Source organism: Gobio gobio (genome assembly GCF_949357685.1).
Source record: "Gobio gobio genome assembly, chromosome: 8".
Classification (NCBI taxonomy): domain Eukaryota; kingdom Metazoa; phylum Chordata; class Actinopteri; order Cypriniformes; family Gobionidae; genus Gobio; species Gobio gobio.
The window spans coordinates 27842046-27859177 of NC_137114.1; the positions used below are offsets into that span (position 1 = coordinate 27842046).

At 36.9% G+C, this 17132-nt stretch overlaps 1 protein-coding gene across 1 annotated transcript in view; it reads right to left on the minus strand.

Moving 5' to 3' along the window:
- Positions 1-17132, minus strand: part of nlk2 (nemo-like kinase, type 2) — a 100133-nt gene that overhangs the window by 11777 nt on the left and 71224 nt on the right. Inside the window, exons 6-7 of the mRNA XM_079823098.1 lie at positions 15964-16173; positions 12378-12479 (exon numbers count right to left, since the gene is read on the minus strand). Of these exons, the coding sequence (XP_079679224.1) occupies positions 12378-12479; positions 15964-16173 (312 nt within the window). The remainder of the gene's footprint in view (positions 1-12377; positions 12480-15963; positions 16174-17132) is intronic.

A 17132-nucleotide genomic window follows, 5' to 3' on the forward strand; every position in this document is an offset into this window, starting at 1 on the left:
ATGAAACAAACCCTGATATTACACAATATTTACTGAACCCCTGAAAAAAATATTTAATAAAAATTTGCAAAAAAGTATAAAACAATCATTGTTTATTAAAATAAAATAATAAAACAAATAATAAAACAAAATAATGAATTAAAATTCATAAAATTCAAATAAACTTGTGTATTAAACAAAACAAACACTTACAAAAGGTTGACTGAAATGTAATTTTTTTAATGATTTCTTTATTGAAATAAATTATTTGCAATATTTAAAAATTTGAAAAAGGAACTTTAAATTACTTTCAAAGTTTTTGAAAGGTCTCTTATGCTTACCAAATCATGTTTTTTTGTGCAGTAATATTGTGAAATATTATTATAATTGTATATTATTTTATATTTTAATGTATTTTAAAATGTAATTAATTCCTGTGATGCATGGCTGAATTTTCATCATCATGTCTTCACACGTGTCACATAATCCTTCAGAAATCATTCTGATATGCTGATTTGATGCACAAGAAAAAATTCGTATTACTATCAATGTGAAAGACTGTACCATATTTTTTGTGGAAATCCCTTTTTTTCATGATTATTATTATTATTATTATTTATTTTATATTTAACATTATAAATGTCTCTAATGTCACTTTTGATCAATTTAATGCATTCTTGCTGAATGAAAGTGGTAGATTCCTTAAAAAAAATCTAAATAATTGTCAAAAAACAGCTAAGTTTACCCTCTTCCTGACTGGTGACACAAGCCCAGGCCGCAGTTTTGGGTGGAAGGAGGAGGAAGTGCGTGTCATGAGAAGGTTGAGAAACGAGCCCCGGCTTCCTGTGAAGCGGCGCCCACGTGACGTCCGACCGCCCCTCTGGCCCAACTAAACCCCCAGCAACACTCAGCAACAGGTGCAGGCTGCAGTGTTCCCCAACCGGCTCAGCGTTCCTCCATAATCTCCCCCCGCTCGTTGCGGCTGTGTGGTCCGGGCCATCTCTCCCCAGTATCACAAACAAGCCATTGATCATCCTGGCAGCAAAACAACACAAAGCCCTTCAGGCCCACAAGTGCAGAGAGAGCAGACCCTGCCGCACCTGGGAGAGGGCCAAGCGAGGACAGACAGGTGGATAGGACTTGTCTGTTTGTTTATTTTTGCAGTTAACATGCTAAAAAAAAGCAGGGCGCATTTCCTACGGGAACAAGAGGGGGAGGGGGGAGCAGATATAGAAGCAGGGCATTAAACGAGCTAACGCTGACAGAGACAACAGTGATTCCAGAGAACGCTGAGCAGTAGAGCAGTTAACAGACTGCCTTCTGTATACTTCGACAGGCAGAATCTGAAAAGGGTGTGTAATAGATATTGGGTCTCATTCACTAATGCCAAGCCCACACCAACAGGACTGAAGCATGTCACCCTGCACACAATTAAAGACTCACAGTTTCTTACATTTGCCATGTCTTTTTGACATCAAATGCAACACAATTCACCTCCCCAGATTCATTCTCACACAAACTGCAACAGGAATATTTATTCTTGATAACATGTCAACATACAACATGGTGGAAAGGTTTGATTTGCACAACTTAAACCACATGTACGCAAAATGTGTTAAGAAGAAAGGTTCTATACATATTTGTAATATATCGGGGCAGTCAAAATTAACGTGTTAATTTAGGGGTTCATTTTTTTCAGTTTAACGCATTATATATTTAACAATTAACACAGCATCCGTTTTTTCGCTATCCATTATATGAACACACTCTTATTCATGGAAATGCTTTTAAAACATTCAAGAGTGACAAGACACAAGAGAGAACTCAGTGCGGTAATGGCGCGCATCTGTGAATCTCCTGTCTGTGTGACACACACACGGCTCATGCTCACTGAAAACCCGCTTCAGACAGCGGCAACAAAAATCACTCCAAAATGCCCATTTTGTCGAGTATCCTCAAAAGCAGAGTTATAAATGAGTTAAATAAAATCTTAAATGAATGTAAAGAGTTGTGAGAAAACGCGCGTCAGGTCTTAAAGGTCCCATGATGTGGATTTTTTTTTATTTTATAATGTTTCCTGAGGTGTACTTATTTTTACATCATAAAATGTCATAATTTAGAAATAAAAGGCTTTTTCTATCCCGATTTGAGCCCTTTGGCTTGAATGCTCTGTTTGAAGGGGCGTGTCTGCTGTGAGACTTCAGTGTAAACGCCCTCTGTTGTGATTGGCTGACATCTTTGCATTTGAAATGCGTTGTGCAGCATAACAGCATCATTCATTATAACGGCAGTTTGGGCAAGTGTGCAGATATACTCGCGATGTGTGATTGACATCTTCGGACATTATAAAGAGAGTTTTCTGTGATCGCTCTCTGTAGTTTAATCACAATTTAAATAACAGATTTGTTTCATGCTACTAAGAGAAACAATGTGAAGTTGATCGTTTACTCACTGGCTTGATTCACTGATGCATAAACAGTATGAAACAGTTTAGAAATAAAGTCTGTGTGAACTTGAATAATTAGCTACACATCAGAAATCACTGATCACAGATCAGACATTAATGAACACTGTTACTGTTTGTGGCGGTGCTGTCGAATCCATATCGTAAAAGTCTGTTTGTAAAGCCTGTGCTGACATTGCGACTGAATTAAATGTAAAAAATAAACGGAATCCATTTTCTCCAAATTCTCTGGGCGGGAAGAGCAGAGAAAGGGGAGGTAACCTTTCCCCGTTCCTCCTACCAGTTAGAACTACCTGGAAATCTGAAATCTGTTACATGGGTCAAAAACAATGAAAACAATAACTTTTTTTTTTTGCATTTTAGCAGGGTATGTCAAAATCTGAACCGGTCTGACTGGGCCAATAGAACATTTCCTTAACACTAAGCCCTGATATATTAAAGGGCACAGGTAAATGTGACATTTATTATAAAATATAGATAATATACAGATTGTTTTAAGATCACTTATATTAAAAATGTATTCTTTTTTAAACCTAATATATGTTAAAATCAAGCTTTCAATTATACAGCAAAGTTCAATGGCTATAATTAATTGTTAAAATTGAGGGGAAAAAAATTCATAGAGACATCAGAAGCAGTATTTATATTGGTGAGATTTAAAATATACTTCCTTTATGTTGTTTCTAGATTAATTTGGAGATTAGGGGGCAGATTTACTAAACAGGGGAAATTAGCGCAATTCCAAAAAAGCACAGATGGGAGTGGAAAGTTCTGCGTGTGATCTACTGATGATGCACAAAGTAAAGAATAGACGCAGCCGGATCATCATAAGCGTCTGGTTTAAGGCCGGTAAATAATGGCGCAAACACCAGTAAATTGACTTGAGCAAACCTTAGTAAATCATCTTGCATGATTCATTTAAATACTCTCCTCCCATAAATTTTGCGTCTGAAAAGAAAACTCCTACTAATGCATATAAGATCATCCGCAAAAATAACAGTGTCTACGCAAATTTTTCACTGCATGCCTTTAGTAAATCCTGAAAGTAGTTTAACGCCAAAAGAGGGTTTGCGTTGGCGCAAGCTGTTAGTAATCTGGCCCTAGATGTGAAATCATTACAATATAATAATGTTAGGTGCTATTAATTGCGATTCATTACAGAAAAATGTATGATTAATTAGTTATTTTTTAATCGATTGACAGCAATAATATATACATCATACAATTTTGTGTAAGAACCTATTCTGTGCACATAACTAAAAACACTTGTACTAAAATGTTATTGAATGATTGAATGAGACCCATTGTGAGAAAAAACTGAAAGAAAAAAAAAAGGTGTGAGAGAAAGTAAACAATACAGAGAAGTGGCATTTTTAAAACAGAGTGGCGCTCTGAGATAGAATAACATTCATGCAGGGCAGGGGTGTAACTCTTCCACCTCTTAAAACACACAATCAGGCTGTGTGAAAGCATATTTGTTTCCGGTTTCAGTTTGAATGGTAGCACTTAGCGCTGGTTTTGCGAGCGGGAATGGAGACATTGTTGAACACCGTATCTCTCAGATGCACTCAAATGCCCAAACTAATCTGGCTAAGTGTTAGAGCCGATATGGTGAGGATGAAGATCCCTAAAGCCCCAGGAGGATCTCATTTCAAAACAGCCCAAATCAGATCTTCTCTATTTATAGCACAGGAGCGGGACAAGTGTCTGAGGCCTTCCACATTGATGCGAACATCAAGATGAAAACATTAATGACTTCTTCTGGTCTTTAAAATGTTAATTGGGAGCTGCGAAAGTGTCACCACGTTGTCAAAATGTCTGTATCTTCAGCAAGAGAGCTGAGCTTCAGATGCTTCAATAGAAGAGGAACATTACAGCTGTAGCGACTCTCTAAAGAGACTCCATTTATGAGTGCAACATTAAATTAACATTTTTTAATATGAATATTAATGTAAATAAGAATATCATTATATTACGAACTAGAATCTTTTCATGATATAATATAATCCTAATATTAGTTTTGATGTTTTATTTGAAAACAAGACAATAAAATAAATAAATTAGACAATAAACAATAAAATAGACTAAAATAAATACCTAAATATTAAAATGTATTTAATAAACTTATTTATTAACAAATGTATTTATTTGCTTAAAAACACATAAAATGTTATAAATAATATTATTAATATCTTATAACACTGCCATCAATATTCCTTTTTCTCCTAGGGTATTTTTAAACAATTTAAAGGAAAGTGCATATTATTATACATATACATGCCTTATTTATTCTTAAAGGGGTCATAGAATGACATTTTTGTGCAAGTTAATATGATTCTTTAGTGTCTAAATGAAAAGTTTGTAATATACTTTAATTAAAAATTCTCATTAGTATTGTAAGAAAACACTCATTTTACCTGGTCAAAACCAGCTCAGTTTTTAGCAAGTCATTTCAGTGTATGTGACTTTAAATGATAATGAGCTTTGCTCACCCCGCCCCTCTGCTCTGTGGGGCGTTCGGTTCGACCCGACCCGACACAACACCACAACACACGTGGAGTGTTGCCTTGACAACATTTGAGGGTATATTTTCGAGAAATAATGGCAACGGGAGTCTCTGAAGACACATCTGAGCAACCTTATCATTTTGAACCGGAGTCGGACCAGGAACAGATGACGAACCCATCGAAGTTCGAACAGGACGTTTCTGAATGGTTGGTTAACGTCATGTCACTTTGATCTATCTTTGTACTGGCAGAGTAGCGTAGTTGCTATGTGTTTACTGATGTGTTAGTTCATTGACAGATTGATGATATGTTATAAGATTTTTTTTTTTTTACATTACTTCTTAATCAGTAACAGACACCGTTATAAACCATGTACAAAAGTAAGCTTAGTGTAGTGTTACCACGTTAACTTTATCACCCGAGTACACAGTTTGTAATAAACATAACGCGTTGTTCATTATAAACGTGGGATTATGAATTATATTGAGAACGTCATAAACAGAAAGCATGTCGTAATGTAACTTACCCTGTAAACTTTAGCCTCATTCATCGTGAAGCGTGCAAGCGATTTGCAAAGATTAATATAAAGGTTAATAAAACGTTACACTCACATCTTCGATCTTCCTGAGGTGCAGCAGGAACACGATCCTTTTTTCAAGAGCAGCTTATTAGCAAAACCTGCTTTATACTGACGCTTGTTTATAAAGCAGTCTGCTGAGAAATGATTGCGCAAACATTGACGTTGATCGGGGGGAATATTCCCTTCTAAAACAAAACTCAGCACTGCAGCCACTGGGTCTTCAGCAGTTCGGATTTAGGAACATCAAAATGACTGCTGTGTTCGTTATTACACCCAACAACACAACACCACAATCGCTTAGACGCCATTCTGCTCCAGAGTATCAACAATGGCGGACTGATGACAGCTCGCTCAGGGCGGGTCTGTGTTGAAACGCTGCTGTCAATCAACAATCTTAGGAGGGGCGTACACCGTGTAACGTCACACGATCAGACGGCTCGATTTGAGACAGGGGAAAATATATAAGGAGATTAAAAAAAAAACACTGGATTTATTTTTATCAATATAGGATGGTTGTGTACAGGCACTGCCAACACACATTTCCGTATAATCAACTTGTGAAAGTGCATGTACCATTCTATGACCCCTTTAATATTATTAAGGATTTTTTTATTTTTACTGGGAAAAAAGATAACTTCAACTAATACGCAAACCATTATACAATATTAAGACTTTGTAAAATAAGTGTATTTTAGTAACTTATGACAATTTTTTCACTTATTTATAGTTAAATAAGTGACAAAATACTTAAGTATATATATATATATATATATATATATATATATATATATATATATATATATATATATATATATATATATATATAATCTTTTTTGCAGTGTACTTTCCATCCCCGTTGTATTTATTTATTGCACAGGAAATAGCCAATGATTCATCAGCTGAATAGCATGAATTTGCTAAAACCCCTGTGCCTGCCTCGATAACTGAACACCGGTTATTACTCGGTGCTGTCGCACAGAGAGGGGAAAATAAAACGTTCGCCATCTGTTAGCAGGTGCCATGGAGTTCAGTTTGGGGCAGACATCAGGCTTCGCAGCCCTTGGCGACGTGGGAGGGGCCACATCTGCTCCAGCTCTGCACGCGGTCAGCATGCAAGACCCCCTAAAGCCATTAAACAACACCCCCTCTGCTCATTCTCCCTGCTTTTTAAAAGCCCTTACTGTAAGCCCACCCAGCACTGGGGTCATCACTTTCTGACCTGAGTGTGTGTGCGTGTCCTGTGCGAGAGAGCATGTAGGCGGAAATCTGATCTGATCATGTTGCCTCTCTGCTAAGGCGGAAAAATCAGCATGGGCCCGAGCATACATCTGTTTCCAAGAGCTCCCTGCCGGCTTTTACATACACAGCACACAGGTGGTGACTTACAACTACAAAACAGAGGAAAGTTTTAATGAGCAGAGGTGGCACTTGCATAATCAATTTCGTCCAAGATGTTTCTTCCACCCAGGTTAGCGATCTAAATAGACAACGTGTTTCTATTGTGCAGCCTTCGCCCAAATGCACACAAAACAAACATACAGCATGAACAGTGCAGTTCAATTCACAGCACAAGCAAATGACAAATAACACGCAAAATGACAGTTTCTTTCAACGAATCAGTCTAAAAGATTCACAAGTCATCAATTTAAATTATTCTAACATAAATCTGCCATAGCATTTACCGAATTAACATCTGAGACACTTCACTTACTGACAGGATGTCTATGTGTAAAAATAGTTTAAGATAGACATTTACAAAAGGATTTTGATGTAAAAAAATTTTTTTTATATAGCACAGGCTATTTATATATTATATTATAATTCACAAATTATTATTTTATTTATAATGATCAATTATAATTAGTTTATTTAATTAATTGTTTATATATATTTTAATAGTAATAATAATAATAAGAAGAAGAAGAAGAAGAGGAGGAAGAAGAAGAAATCTTATTATTATGTATTTGCAGTAACCGCATTCAGGCAAGTTACAACTATAAAACATTTTAATGGGTAGAGGTTGCACTTGCATTATCAATGGCAAGTATCAATTATGTCCAATATTATTAAATATTACATTATATTATATTTATTATAACAATATCATGATAATAATAATAATAATAATTTAGATTATTAATGTATTATTATATTATTCTATATAACAATGACGGCAGAGTTGCGGAGGTTCTACGTGCTACTCGTAAACAAACATGATGGTGAACAGCGGTCTTTTGAATCGGCTTTGGCCGTGACACTGGAAGACTTGGAATTAAGCTTTTTTTTGAGAAAAGAACAAAGAACGGCACTGAAGTCATTCTTAAGAAAAGAAGATATGTTCGAAGTTTTGCCTACCGGATACAGCGAAAGTCTATCAACTAATGTTAGCTCGGCTTCACCTTCTTCTTTGCTCTGGTTGGTTGTGGCGCTCATGGCGCTATCCAATTGGGTGTAGAGGGAATTTGAAAGACAACCGTTTATCCCGCCCCTCGGATTGAGCCCTGTCAATGGTGAGTTTCCAGACCCAACATCTTGATGTGGGATAGATCTATCTATCTATCTATCTATCTATCTATCTATCTATCTATCTATCTATCTTGTTCTCTGTAGATAATGTAATGGATAGATCCAGACCCAACATCTTGATGTGGGTCTGGCTTGTCAGGCTAATAATATTCAATAATCGTTATTTAAATTTTTTGTTAAACTAAATGGGGTCAATTGTGATATACAAAAGTCTCCATTTAATCTCAAAATTTAGTTAATTGTTGCCAAGGAGGAACAAAGGACATATTAAAGAGATCTTATAGGAAAACAATCCTTAGCAAGAGTTCCTTGGTCAACCAATTCTTTCCTTTAAAATTGGTTGACCAAGGCACTCTTGCTGGTTAAACTAGTTAAAAAGCCTAGTAAGGACGCAAACACACTAGCATCCAAAACACAACATATGCTGAACTTTTCAATAGGGCTGATACACCACAACCTCTCACTTCCTTTCCTCCCTGTCTTTAAATGACAGCTAAGGTATAGCGTCTCTTTACATCCTCCCACTCCAGCGGTGGCTAAAAGCTTCCTCTCTTTCTAGTGATGGTAAGATCCTTGTAAAATTAATAGAAGTAATGAGGTCCCCTGTGTAGGCAGCCAAGTTGATCTTAAGAGTCAGACCTCTTTTTAGATCTCTCAAGTCCTGCTTTCTCTTGGACAGATCTCGACTCTTTCTTCCTCCACCAATCCACTCCAAATCCTGAGCGGCTGTGTCTCTATCTTGAGCATGGGCATTAAAGTACACCGCATCTCCCACCGCCGTTGTTGAGAACTACACAGAAATGCCTCTTGAAATCCCTCTGCCAGACTCTCTGGAGACCCGATCCTCTCTCTGCCATTTTTTTCCCTCAAAAGCCTTCTTGATAAGCTATTCACCTTCACAATATATAGATAGATAGATAGATAGATGATAGATAGATAGATAGATAGATAGATAGATAGATAGATAGATAGATAGATAGATAGATAGATAGATAGATAGATAGATAGATAGATAGATAGATAGATAGATAGATAGATAGATAGATAGATAGATAGATAGATAGATAGATAGATAGATGATAGTATTGTTGTCAAAAGAACAGACTTCGGTACCAAGTCGGTAATGAAACTTAAAAAATTTGACATTGAGAGTTGTTGAGCGGAATAGTAAACACCTCTAATTGGCCATTGTGTTCACGCGCTCATCAAATACGTCTGTGATTGGCTACAATGATCAGCACTTCAAAAACATGTTGTAAAGTCTATCAGCTGACCAGTCATTGTAGCCAATCACAGACATATCCGATGAGTGCATGAACACAATGGCCAATCAGAGGTTTTTACAATTTCACTCAACAGCGTCACATTTTTTAAATTTCAGTACCTAAGTCTGTACTTTTGACAACAGTTTGCAGTCTGCACAGGTAACATTTTTCTATTAGAAAATAAATAGTATGACCAGAGTCCAGTTCACAAACAAGTGACTCTTACAAGCAGTTTCTTTGAATTAGCAGTTTCACGTGTCAACGGTTTCAATCAGCCTAACAAATTAGTCGCTGAAACTGTCATAGTCGTTAACATTTGACTCACTCACTGACAGAATGTTTACTTGCCATTAAGTTGTTAAAGAGACATTCAAATAAAAAAATAAAAGAAATATAATTAAAAATGATGCTACTTTATTTATGAGATTTTAATATTTTTTTTTAAATAGTAAAAAAAACAAACATTTCCTGTTCTTTATTTATTGATATACTATTTTATTATAACATAATAACAATAAGAATTGTTCTTCTTATTGTTATTATTAATGTTGTGTGCCAACTACCTAAAAACGTAACGTTTTGGAAAAAAACTGACCCGGACACATGATCAGACAAATGAAGAGGGGTGTCATCACAGTACCCCACAGACCCATCAGAGACCCCTGTTCTTTCAGTCTCCAAAGCCTGTTGCATGTAACGGGAAGCTCAGCTGATTAACATGATTAAAACATCCTGCTCTAGGGCCTGTCGACCACACACAGGAGGCAGCGTCGAGTGACAAGGTCAGCCAAATGTCAGCATGAGTGTGTGTGGGTAGCTGGCTGGGATTAAGACTGGTGAATGTTGACTAGAGAAACAAGTGCCTCTTCACATATAGAGCTAAATGGTAAAGGCTTTCTCTAGTCTAGCAGGTGCATGTCTGTATGTGTGTGTGCAAAAAAGGCGGGCTTTTTGGTGAGCAGCCAGGCATCAGGTCGATGCAAAGCAGGAAGCAGAGGTCCACAGCCCTTGCGCTGCAGTTCCTGTTCTCTGCAGGGTATCGCTTTCTCAGCGTAGCTGTCTAGAGCCACAGAGCCAACACCCAGTGCCAAATCACTGATACACACTCACAAACACGCACATATTCACACTCACACGCCGAGAACAGCTTTCTATATACACAAAACCATGAGCCTTTCAGTTTAACAAATGACCAAAAGGCACTTAGAGAAGGAACAACTACTGTATTTTTTTCTATCCTTTCATAAATTCATAAATAAATATTAAAGGAATACAGCAGAAGATAAAATATCAAGAGTGTGACTTCTGAGCCACTAGCAATTGCCAAAATATTGAGTGTTTTTAAACAGGTTTCCAGAAAACTCCCCCCAATGGTTGGACAAACAGATAGTCCCGCCCTAGTGTCTCTGGGATACGAGAAAGTATTTTAACACTTAAAAAGCCACAGACTTGCCAATAATTATTTTCATAATGATGTTATGACCAAAAACCAACAACTGTCTGCTATTAAAATTATATACTATTTAAAAAAATAATAATTGTAAATTGTAAATGCTACATGTGAATTTAGGAATCATAACATTATAATGTACACTACCGGTCAAAAGTTTGGAAACATTAAAGTTTTTCAATGTTTTTGAAAGTAGTCTCTTAATCTCACCATGGCTGCATTTATTTGATCAAAAATATAGTAAAAACAGTAATACTGTGAAATATTATTAAAATTAAAATGAACTGGTTTCTGTTTTAAAATGTAATTTATTCCTGTGATGGCAAAGCTGAATTTTCAATCTTCAGTGTCACATGATGACAGAAATCATTCTAAAATAATTTCTTATTATCATCAATGTTGAAAACAGCTGCTTATTTTCGCTTATTTATTTATTTGGAAATCATGATGCACTGCCATTCAAAAGTGTGGGGTAAGTAAGATTTAAAATAAATAAATAATGTAATACTTTTTATTTAGCAAAGGCACATTAAATGGATCAAAAAAGACATTTATGAAATTAATACATTTGACAAAAAAAAGTTATATTCTTCTTTTGAACTTTCTATTCATCAAAGAATCCTGAAAAAAAAATCTGTTTACACAAAAATATTAAGCAGCACAATCAGCATATTAGAATGATTTTTGAAGGATCATGTGACACTGAAGACTGGAGTAATGACAACAACAGGAATACATTGCATTTTAAAATATATTACAACAGAAACCAGTTAGTTTAAATAGCATTCATATTTCACAGCATTACTGTTTTTATAAAGATTAAGAGACTACTTTCAAAAACCTAAAAAAAAAAAAAACTTAATGTTTCCAATGTTTTGACCGGTACTGTATTCATTTTGGGATTTTCTAAAAATGACATTTTACAGTGTTAAATTATTTGTGTTTTTACAGATTAATGGCAAATGTAATATAAATAAATAAGTAGAGGAAATGAACATGCACAATGAAATTTCCATTACGGACCAATACTGTAAAAAAAATCGAATGTCAGCTGACAACCAATATAGAATACGGATCGTATGGAACATTCATCATAAGTATTTCTGTTTTAATATTTAGTCTAAAGACTAAATTGCTGCGCGAAAATATGTCAATAATAGCTGTCATGGCTCTCTCTCCCTCCCTTCCTCTCTCTCCCTGCTCTCATGAACTGATCAATCAGTCTGTCAGTGGATATGATGCAGGGCAGGAAATGGAGAGGCTGCGGGAGGGAGCCGGAGCGAGAGAGGCTCAGAGCGAGTGGAACGCCGGGAATCCTGCAGCAAAGGCTGACGGGAAATTTCTGCGCTCCGGGGGCAGTAGGAGCGACTCGATTCCATAAACAAGGTGCAGGATCAGTCAATAGGTTCCGTCACTCAGCGGGAACAGCGAGTCACCATGGCAGCAGTACAGGGCCTGTTTATAATCAGGCTTCCTGGGACCGAAAATATCAGTGCAAGGGAGCGTTTGCACAGCATATAATTCACTAATGAGTTATTGTCTCTCATGACGCTGCTTTGAACACCATGGGCCTAGTTTTTGGTACATTGTTCGATGTCAGACTCACCTGTTTATGGGGTCCTCTCAGGATGTGAGCTCTGGCCCCCTCACACGCCGTCCTCATGGCCTCCAGAGATGGAGTCCCCAGCAGATCTGTGATCAAGTCCAGCTAGTATGTAACAAGAAAAAGAAGAGTAGATATGTGTTGTATATACAATGAATCTGTAAAAGTTGCAAACATAATGCAAGCTCTTTGTACGCACATACTCAGTTTTAGCTACTGTAGTATTTTGTTAGTTTTAAAATGAATACAAGCGACTGTTTTAAGTACTCACTTATATAAGTGATAAGATAATAATTGAAAAAAATTATATATTAACACATAATATCACTAAATATTTTAATAATTTACAATGAAATAAATAATATAATAATTATAAATAGTAAAATAATATTAATAATACAGTGTTGTATAATTTTTATAAAAATATTCAATGCAGCAATATAATATTACAATATAATAACATACAAATAAAAAAATATTTAAAAAGTACAAGTTACATTTATAGAAAAAACTCTTTAAAAAAACATTTAGCAATGTATGTCTTTTGTTCTATTTTATGAACAATACCAACAACACGTGAAGTGGAGAGGTCAAAATAATCAAAGTGTAGCTGAATTTTTTTTATCGCGTTTCAGCACACAAGCTTAAAAGATTGCAGGTGCACAAAAATTAAAATTTCAAATGTTCAAATCAATAAGAAAGTCAGATGGTATGGCATCCACCAATCACATAACATAGCGTAAGTGAACACACATCATGCCAGTGGCTTCTGTTCTTATTTGTAAACTTCGGAATCAACATCGGATTTAAAGCAAAATGAAAGACATAAAGAAAGAGAGAGGGAGAGAGAGAGGGAGAGAGAGAGAGAGAGAGAGAGAGAGATTGAAAACATAAAATAACTGAATATACTAAAAGAGAAGGAGGAGGAAAAAAAGAGACTAGATACATGATCTGTAAATAAACAAACTAGAGCAGAACCATGTTCAAGTATATCAAATTCTGTACTGGAGAGAATTTAATGAGCCTTAAAGGGGATGTCGATGTGCACAGTCAGGGCTGTGGGGATGGGAGCTGAGCATGCACACACACACACACACACACACACACACACACACACACACACACACACACACACACACACACACACACACACACACACACACACACACACACACACACACACACACACACACACACACACACACACACACACACACACACACACACACACACACACACACACACACACACACACACACGTTGGGTTTTCATGTTTTATGGGGACTTTCCATAGGCATAATGGTTTTTATACCATACATACCGTATATTCTATCCCCCTATACTGCCCCTGCCCCTAAACCTACCCATCACAGGAGACATTCTGCATTTTTACATTTTCAAAAAACATCACTTAGTCTGATTTATAAGATGTTTTCCTCATGGGGACCTAAAAATGTCCCCACAAGGATTTCGGATTTCGGATATTGCCATCTTTGTGGGGACATTTTGTCCCCATAACGTAGGGATTACCAGTCCACACACACACACACACACACACACACACACACACACACACACACACACACACACACACACACACACACACACACACACACACACACACACACACACACACACACACACACACACACACGTTTGTTTTTGTGAAATGTGAGGACATTCCATAGGCGTAATGGTTTTTATACCGTACAAACCGTATTTTCTATCCCCTTACACTGCCCCTGCCCCTAAACCTAACCCTCACAGGAGACTGTGCAGTTCACTATCTGTGAAAAAAAACTCATTCTGTGTGATTTATAAGCATTTTGAAAAGTGAGGACATGGGGAACGTCCTCATCTTTCACCCTCTTTTTGTAATACCTGTGTCATACCCATGTCATTATACACATTTGTGTCCTGATATTTCACGAAAACATGCCCACACACACACACACACACACACAGACACACACACACACACACACACACACACACACACACACACACACACACACACACACACACACACACACACACACACACACACACACACACACACACACACACACACACACACACACACACACACACACACACACACACACACACACACACACACACACACACACACACACACACACACACACACAAAAATAAAACGTGTTTCTATAGTCATACTTCTCAAGACTTTGTTACATGTTACTCCATCATATGTCATATCTATGAGATTCTGAACAAAATAATAGTAGATGCCTCTGTGCATATGTGAAAGCTAGAGACATGCTGTCTGAGCAGAGATGGTGTTGCTTCTGCCTGCTACAAACACACAGCCTTCGAGGACAAAGGGCTTCTGGGTCACGGCCACACTGGGGCTTCAGTACAACAGAGCCTTGAGATGCCTCCACTCTCTCATTAGCATGGCTGTAAAACATTTGCCAAAAAAACTGTATGTTAAGGCCACCCGTTTAACATCAGTTTTTTTTTTTTCACTAATAATGCTGGGGATCTATAATAGCACTACTAATGTAACTTTTCTTGTATCTTTAAATATCAATCCATTTGATTAATATCCTTTTTTTTTATCTAAAAACTAAGAAAAAAAATCCATTCAAAAGCAATACCAGATCAAAAATTAATGGCAAGTGAATTGAGAATTAAATATAAATATTTAATACCATAAATGTATTTTATTCTTATAGATTATAAAAACTGTATTCTGCATTAAAAACACATATTTTCACTATTGCATATTTACCAGAAACAGTGCCATTTGCTGTGTTACTAACAGCATTATATGCACATTTCTAGTGGCTTAATATTAAAAATATTGGTAACAAATGTACATGAGCTAAGAATAATACATGTTTTAGAAGTATTTTTCAATGATGACCAATCTAGTTAACTAATGTTAACAAATGGAACTTTATTGTAAAGTGTTACTGAAATATTTCATGTGCGACTTCTGTAGAAAAACATTTTAAATAGAAACCTTTCTATTGAGATCATGTACACAAGTTGTTACAGTCATTGACCTCATAGAGAATTTCTTATGCATTTGCTTTGAATCACATAATGCCTGATAGAAAAGGGTCAGACTTCAGTTCTTGCAATTTAATCCAAGCAATACGTTGCTTTTCCCAGCCAAACCTGTTGGAAACCTTTTGCCAAATGTTTTGTTTACTCTTCACAGTCAACTTTGACTCGCATTTGGTGCTTGGAGAGTGTTAATTCTGGACCCTGCTAAAGAAGCTGAACTCTTCTCTGCTTAACACATCTGAAAGGACAAATGATGCACAATCATACTGCAATGAGAGCAGATAGAAGTTTCCCTGACAACATGTAATACCGCAGACTGTAAGTTTAGGAAAAGGTCAACATGAAAGACACAACGCGAGTAGGATTTGTTCCTGGATCAACGTCCTTAGCTGTTCTTAGCAGAGCGCTCTGATTGGTTGTTAAGAATGTTGTTCCAAGAACAATAAATAATGTTGACAGGAACATGTTCTTCTTGTATAAATCACATTGAGCTGTGTGAAAGGCCCAGGTTCTGCCTACAGATCGTGTGCTGAGCATGAGCGTAGGTGAATACCTGTTGGATGGGACTCTGGGCCTGGAACAGGATGCGTCGGCCAAGCAGCTCGGCAAAGATGCAGCCCACAGACCAGATGTCGATGGCGTTGGAATAGTGCCTACTCCCCATCAGGATCTCTGGCGCTCTGTAGTACTGCGTCACCACCTCCTGGGTCATGTGACGCGACTCGTCCAGCTCCTCCACTCTCGCCAGGCCAAAGTCACAAATCTGTGTGCATATTACCATTATTTGCACATTTAATAGGTTGACGTGTGCATGCAGAGGATATCTGTAGGTTTCACCAAGTCAAATTTAAGACTTTTTAAGACCGTTGTGAATTAAACCTAAGACCTATATCACGCAATAAAAAAATGTACAAAGGAAATGCAGAATCACAAAGCAAATTAATTTATTCAAATTGAACAAAGTATAAGTAAACTTGCACTTCATCATAGCTCAATCCCACCAGGATTTCACTATACAGGGAGTGCAGAATTATTAGGCACGTTGATTTTCTGATCATATTTTTTTTCCAGGCACATTTGACCAATTCCAAACCACAGTAATCCTAATAACTACTATTGATTTAGTATTTAATAATGTATAAGTGATATATAATTGTTCATGAAGGCTGAAGAATTCATCTTCCAGAATCTGGCAGTACGTTTTGGGAGTTCATTTTAGTCCATCCTGAAGTCCGTTTTGCAGAGATGGACTAAAAATGAACTCCCAAAACGTACTGCCAGATTCTGGAAGATGAATTCTTCAAACAGTGGTACTAGAGGATGCGGTGCTGGTCCTTCAAGAGTCACTCTCAACCTATCTGTCCATAAAGCCTATAAAAAAACCTTCTTCATGTATTTTACAACACTTCAGCTTGTGATTCTTATCTAGTGGGGGTCATTTTTTAGGATTCTTTACCTAACTGAAGTCTCTGAGATCCTGACACCTTGCACTTCTGGAGACTCCAGGTAGGTTGCAGCTTTGGAAAATGGTGGCGCTGGAGACTAAAGGGTTCCTGATGGTTTCACCCTTAATTCTTCACCTTAATTCTTAAATCTTTTGCAGTTAACAGGTGTCTTTTCTTCACCACCTGTTTTTGTCTGACCCTGCTGACCCAACGAGCATTTCACTGTCCAATGGTCACGCCTTAACTGCAATGTCTAGTATTGCATTAGTATTGCATC